This window comes from Aphelocoma coerulescens, chromosome 27 (genome assembly GCF_041296385.1).
Source record: "Aphelocoma coerulescens isolate FSJ_1873_10779 chromosome 27, UR_Acoe_1.0, whole genome shotgun sequence".
In the NCBI taxonomy this organism is placed as follows: domain Eukaryota; kingdom Metazoa; phylum Chordata; class Aves; order Passeriformes; family Corvidae; genus Aphelocoma; species Aphelocoma coerulescens.
Genome location: NC_091040.1, coordinates 2,121,603 through 2,128,461, shown reverse-complemented (window position 1 = coordinate 2,128,461; position 6,859 = coordinate 2,121,603). Strand labels below are relative to the sequence as shown.

Below are 6,859 nucleotides of genomic sequence, written 5' to 3'. Positions count from 1 at the left end.
CAAAGGGGAGAGGCTGGTGGGGACCCCACCCTGCCTGGAGAAGGGACCCTCCCCAGGGACTGTTGGGGGACACAGGGGTGCCTCAGCCTGGGTTTCCACTCTCTCAGCATTCCCGGGATGCCCTGGATCCCTGTGCACTCACAGAGTTTGTCCCTGGAGCCGCGTGTCCCCTGTCCCCATCCACGCAGTGACACCAGCAGCCATGTTCCCTCTGCCATGTCCTTCCTCTTTATTCCACTCCCTGAACACTGTTCATTAAAAATAGAAGCGATTTCCTAAAATTAAGCCCAAACGACCTCGGATGCGCTCGCGCCGAGGGGACAGGACACGAAGAGGGGACAGGACACGAAGGGGGGACAGGACCCTTTGCATCCCCCTGGGAACACCGCGTGCGTCACCGGGAGCATCCCAGGACCTGACCGCGGGAAGGACACAGGTCCTGGCAGCGCGAAGAACCCAGATCCTGACAGCGCTCCCCTCCTCTGTCCCCTCATTCCCTCCCCGGCCCCGCCGGCTCCGTGGCCGCTCCGTGCTCCGCGCTGGGCTCGCAGAGGTTAACGCTGTTCCAGAAGGCTCCGAGGGACACGCACCGGGAGGAGGCTGCGGGAGAGAAAGGAGAGGCTGTGGCAGAGAAAGGGAAAGGAGAGGCCGCTGTGAGCCGGGCCCGGAGCTGCCGGAGCCGCGGGGATGGAGCAGCTCCGTGCGGGAGCAGCGGGGATGGAGCAGCTCCGTGTTGGAGCAGCGGGGATGGAGCAGCTCCGTGCTGGAGCAGCGGCCGCAGGCCCCCCTCATCCCGGGACCCTCCTTTGGCTCCTTAGGAATGACGCAGCCGGGATCCCGCCCGGTTTCTCCCCGGGCCTGTTCCGTTTCTCCCTCTCTCGGGAACAGAAGCCACCCGAGCGCGCTGATCAATCCGGCAGCTGCACAACGGCCAGGGCGGAGTGGCCCGGTGTAAAATCACCCCCGCTGCCCCCCTTCCAGCCCAAGCAGCCACAGCCAGAAGCACCGACCCCAAATCTGCCCCCCGCCCCCCCCTCCCCGCGCATTCCTCCCCAGAAATTCACACCTGGTGGGGCGAGGAGCTCACCTGGCCGCCGCTCGGGTGGCGAGGCTGCTGCTCAGCCGCATCTTCCGCAGCGGCTCTCTAGAGCATGTAGATGATGTAGGACAGGATCACCAGGCCGATGATGGCGAAAAACATCAGGATGAAAATGTCCAGCATGGTGAGGGAGGGAGGGAAGGAGGAGGCGGCGGTGGGGCAGGGGCTGCCGAGCTCCGGACAGGGCTCCGGACAGGGCACCGGGCAGGGCTCCGGGCAGGGCTCCGGGCAGGGCTGCTGGGCAGAGCCGCCGCTGCGTCCTCCCCTCCCCGGCCGAGCGCGGCTCGCTCCGCTCAGGATGCAGAGATGATGCCGGAGCTGATGGAGCCGCTTTGCAGCGGGCAGGAGGGCGATAAAGCGATAAACACAGGCGGGCAGCCGGGCTCAGCCCGGGCCGCTCTCCCTGCGGGGGGGTTGTTCTGCCCCTGCCCCTTCCTTCTCAAAGCGCTCCCCACTTCAGGGGGTGCCCCCGGGGATGTGCCCCCCCCTCCTTTGGAGCTGGGAACGGGCCCATCCTTTGGAGAAAGGAGGGAAAATGAGCGCTGGCCGTGGGCAAGCTACTCCAGGACCCTGAACCACCTTCCCTGGTGCTCCTGGGGTGCCCCAGCACCGCCCTTTGTCACGCACGGAGCCGCTTTGTTTTCCTCGCTTTTTTTTTTTTACCGGCGCTGTTGATAAACAACATCCTTCCCTCCACACCCGCCAGATTTTTGTTCCCCCGCTGTTTAAAACCCTGCTGAAAATCCCACCTGCTGAATTCCCAGGGCTCCATGGAAACCCCTTGGCTGCAGTCGGGCTCCAAAATACATCCCCGGGCTTTCCAAAAGCAGGGGGTGAGCCAAGGAGCTGCATCCCAGGCGGATCCCCAGGGACGCCAGCGTGTCCCAGCCTCAGGCGAGATGAAAATCCCAGCTCTGGAAGCCTCCCCTCGTCCCAAGGAAGCAGAAAAGCGGCCGGAAAAGCGGCCGCAATCAAAGCCAGCACAATCAGCAGGTAAAAATTAAACTTTTATTTTCGATCCGAGTAAACCGGGAAGAGAATCGGTCGGGTACTTCCATTCCGTGGGGTTTTAAATTTCTTTTTGATTAAAAGGCCAAATAACATTATTATTATTATTTTTTAATAGTGGTGGGTGCTCAACCCAGGAAGGACACAAGGACAAAACCCCAATCAAGCGACGGATCCCGAGGAAAACACGTTCTAAGCTCAGCACTGAGACGCAACCGGGGAAGCTGGGATGGACGAGGTCTATTTTACACGTGATGAGAAGCAATTCTTCAGCTTTTTAATTGTTCTTCTTCCATTTTTTTCCTTCCCCCTCCCCCCCCCCTTTTATTTATTTATTTATTTATTTTAAATACAGGCTTAGGTGCTTTTCAGCGATGAAAAAAAAAAGGCAAAAAAGTGCATAAGTTGAGAGAAAAGGCAGAAATCAAGCAGTAAAGAGGTTTGTTTCCCATGGCAGGGGAGAAAGGGGGCAGGGCAAGAGAGGGGACAGTTTAGGGACAACGGTTTCAAGGGAACGATTAAAAAAAGGTCTGTATCCCAAAAGGGAATTTCCTGTGTTATTTGGTCCGTTAAAAAAGGGTTTATTCACATTGATGCTCCCCCTCCCCCCCATTCCCGGACAAGAACGTGATTAAGAAGAGGATTTAGCAGGGAGAGGTGGATCCTCCCTGCCCTTGTGCTCCCTGTTTTAGCACCAGCCGGGATTCCCATCCCGGACAGCCCATCCTGGCTGCTCCTGCCACCCTCCGGTGTCACCCTGAATCCCTGTCCTTCTCCCCGCCCCCGTCCCACTGCAGCCGGAATTCCCTTTTCCCGGCGGGTCTCTGCCCTTCCCGCTGCCCCTGATCCCACTCTCCCCAATCCCAGCCCCATCAGCCCCCTGAGGATGGGAGTTGTCCCCGGCAGAACCAAGGAATGTCTCACTCGGCCGCTTTGGTCCCGTATTCCCGCTTTTCCTGTGGGAATAGCAAAGGCGGCACTTCCCGCTGGGAATATCCCACCCCACAGCGCATCCCGGCAAGGGGACATCCCCGCTGCCCCCAGGTCCCGCTCCTGTCACCCCGCAGAGGTTCCCGCTCCTCCCTCCCTGCTCAGTTCCAGTTTTTCCCGACCCCGACCCGCTCCGGGAGCTGCAGAGCCCCGAGGAGACGGGGACAGGGATGTGCTTTGACGTTTTGGTCCATGACACCATCCCAAAGTGGTCCCAAAAGCTGCCACCAGTGCTGGGAATGAGAGGTGCAGGGTGGCTCGGGCTGCCACATCAGCCAGGGGACAACAGGGCCCCCAGGATGGTCCCAGAGTGGTGGCAGCACCCGGCAGCAGCAGGAGAAAAGCAGGAAAATTCTGGGTGAGAGGAAAAGGCTTTGCCAGGGGACCCCCAGACCCTGGGCCAGAGGGAGCTGGAGCTGCAGGGGGGGCTCATCCCAGCTCCAGGGGGGCTCATTCCAGTCCAGGGGGGCTCATCCCAGCCCCAGCCCTCGAGCCAGAGCAGCAGCTCCCAGGAAAAGCCCCACGGCTGCTCCTTCTCCGGAGGGATCGGGACAACCGGAGCCCGAGGCAGGAGCAGCCAGAGCCGCTTCCAGGGCTGCCCAGAGCTCGGAATCCCGAGGAGAGAGGTTTTGTTTGAGATTTGAACTGAGTGCTTTCCTGCTTTGAGGTCTGAAGGGAGCAAAGATTGAACGGAAGCTGGGCAGGGGAGCCGGGAGCAGCCGCGGCATCGGGAGGAGCCCGAGCCGGGAGCAGCCCGGGATGAGCCGGGGCCGGAGCTGGAGCGGAGCAGGGGGAGCTCCCAGCCCATCCCCGCACCCTCGGGATGAGCACCCCTCACCTCCCCCACCTCCACAGCGGGAATTTGGTCCTAATTTGGCCTCTCCCTCCCTTCTCTGGGATCCCGGCGGCTCCGGCGGCTCCCCCCGGCCGGGAAAGGGCTGGAGAGGAGGGACAGCCAGGAGCAGGAAAGCCGCAGGGGTTTGATCCCCACCCTGCGCGGCCCCTCAGGCCCCACGGGGCCACCCCGAAGCAGAATTGGCAAGAGAAACCGGACACGGAGGGGACATCGGGACGCGGCTCCGAGGCCGGAGCGGGCGGGGAGGGGACAAGAGACGCACACACGGGGAGGGGACACGGGCGCGGGCGGGGCCGGGCCGCGTCCCCGGGCTCAGATGGCCTCCACGTAGTTGGCCGGGAGCATCCCCGTGTCCCCCGTGCGCTCCACGGTGCCGTACATCCAGCCGTCGTCGATCTGCTGCACGTTGATGATGGTGTCCCCGTCCTGGAACGACACCTCGTCCTCGTCTGCCGCGTTGTAGTCGTAGACGGCGCGGAAACGCTTCTGTGGGGACACGGGGCACGGCCCCAGGGGACACAGGGGTCACTGAACACCCCAGGGGACACTGGGGTCACTGAGCAACCCCAGGGGACACAGGGGTCACTGAACAACCCCAGGAGACACTGGGGTCACCAGCACGGCCCCAGGGGACACTGGGGTCACTGAGCAGCCCCAGGGGACACAGGGGTCACCAGCACGGCCCCAGGGGACACTGGGGTCACTGAACAACCCCAGGAGACACTGGGGTCACCAGCACGGCCCCAGGGGACACTGGGGTCACTGAGCAGCCCCAGGGGACACAGGGGTCACCGGCATGGCCCCAGGGGACACAGGGGTCACTGAGCAACCCCAGGGGACACAGGGGTCACTGAACAACCCCAGGGGACACAGGGGTCACTGAGCAGCCCCAGGGGACACAGGGGTCACTGAGCATGGCCCCAGCAGACACTGGGGTCACTGAGCAGCCCCAGGGGACACAGGGGTCACTGAACAACCCCAGGAGACACAGGGGTCACTGAGCAGCCCCAGGGGACACAGGGGTCACTGAGCAGCCCCAGGGGACACAGGGGTCACCAGCATGGCCCCAGGGGACACAGGGGTCACTGAGCAACCCCAGGGGACACTGGGGTCACTGAGCAGCCCCAGGGGACACAGGGGTCACTGAGCAACCCCAGGAGACACTGGGGTCACTGAGCAGCCCCAGGGGACACAGGGGTCACCAGCATGGCCCCAGGGGACACAGGGGTCACTGAACAACCCCAGGGGACACTGGGGTCACTGAGCAGCCCCAGGGGACACAGGGGCCATTGAACAACCCCAGGGGACAGTGGCACACCCTGAGGGACAGGGGGGTCACTGACACAGCCCCTCCCGAGGGACACAGGGGTCACTGGGGTCACGGGCACAGCCCCAGGGGACACAGGGGGCACAGCCCCTCCCCAAGGACAGAGGGTGGGGGGCTGCCGTGGGGCTGCACTCACCCCCCCTCCGGCCGGGGCGTTGCGCTGCGTGGAGGCCGGAGCCGCCGGCTCCTTGTAGCCGTAGGATTGGGATGGCGGCTGCTGCTGCTGGTAAACTGTGGAGGGAAGGGGGATCCATGAGCTGGGACTTGAGGGAAGGGGGGATCCATGAAGGGATGGGTGGATCCATGAGCTGGGATTGGAGGGAAGGGGGGATCCATGAACTGGGATTGGAGGGAAGGGGGATCCATGAAGGGATGGGGGGATCCATGAACTGGGACTGGAGGGAAGGGGGATCCATGAACTGGGATTGGAGGGAAGGGGGATCCATGAAGGGATGGGTGGATCCATGAGCTGGGACTGGAGGGAGGGGGGGATCCATGAAGGGATGGGGGGATCCATGAACTGGGATTGGAGGGAAGGGGGATCCATGAAGGGATGGGTGGATCCATGAGCTGGGACTGGAGGGAAGGGGGATCCATGAGCTGGGACTGGAGGGAAGGGGGGATCCATGAAGGGATGGGTGAATCCATGAACTGGGATTGGAGGGAAGGGGGGATCCATGAACTGGGATTGGAGGGAAGGGGGGATCCATGAGCTGGGATTGGAGGGAAGGGTGGATCCATGAGCTGGGATTGGAGGGAAGGGGGATCCATGAAGGGATGGGGAGATCCATGAACTGGGAGGGAAGGAGGGATCCTGAACTGGGAGTGGAGCAAAGGGTGGATCCATGAGCTGGGATTGGAGGGAAGGGGGATCCCTGAACTGGGCAATGTGGAGGGAAGTGTGGATCCATGAAGGGAAGGCTGGATCCCTGAACTGGGGGATGTGAGGGATGTGGAAAAGCCCCTCCTGAGGCTGTCCTGCCTCACCTGGGGCGCTGGGCTGGCCGTGGTGCAGGGGCTGGTGCTGCTGCTCCGCCGCTCTCCGGTAGCTGCTGCTCTCCTGGGAATTCCGGCGTTCCGGCTCGGAGCCCTCGCTGGGGCTGGGGCCCATCCGGCTCCGCTCGAACTCCTCGTGGTACTTGATCTGCAGGGTGGGGTGGGAGAGGTCAGAGCTCGGCCCCGGAGCAGCTTCTCCCCAGGAACAAGGGATGGGACAAGGGAACAGCCTCAGGAGAGGTTTGGATTGGAAATTCGGGAAAATTCCTTCCTAACAGGGGGATTGGGGCTGCCCAGTGGAGTCACCGTCCCTGAAGTGTTAAAACAACCAGGTGGATGTGGCACTGGGGACAGGGGTTGGTGACATGGGTCACAGGGCAGTGCTGAGTTAATGCTGGACTCCTTTTCCAGCCTGGAGGATTCCAGGATCCTTCACCTCATCCCAGCTCCGTCCTTTCTGCCAGCCCGGGCTCAGCTTTGCCACTCCCGCAGTCCTGGGGGGCTCCTTCCCCCACACCCCCTGGGCACTTTGTGGCACAGACACGAGGAGGTTTCAGTGTCCCGAGGGTGGGATAAGGAATTT

General features: G+C 62.6%; 1 protein-coding gene across 1 annotated transcript in view; it reads right to left on the bottom strand.

The window, feature by feature from the left end:
• Window positions 1-2,093: 2,093 nt before the first annotated feature.
• LASP1 (LIM and SH3 protein 1) overlaps window positions 2,094-6,859 on the bottom strand; it is a 37,391-nt gene continuing 32,625 nt past the window's right edge. Inside the window, exons 5-7 of the mRNA XM_068996696.1 lie at window positions 6,268-6,424; window positions 5,417-5,511; window positions 2,094-4,439 (exon numbers count right to left, since the gene is read on the bottom strand). Of these exons, the coding sequence (XP_068852797.1) occupies window positions 4,266-4,439; window positions 5,417-5,511; window positions 6,268-6,424 (426 nt within the window). The 3' untranslated portion in view covers window positions 2,094-4,265. The remainder of the gene's footprint in view (window positions 4,440-5,416; window positions 5,512-6,267; window positions 6,425-6,859) is intronic.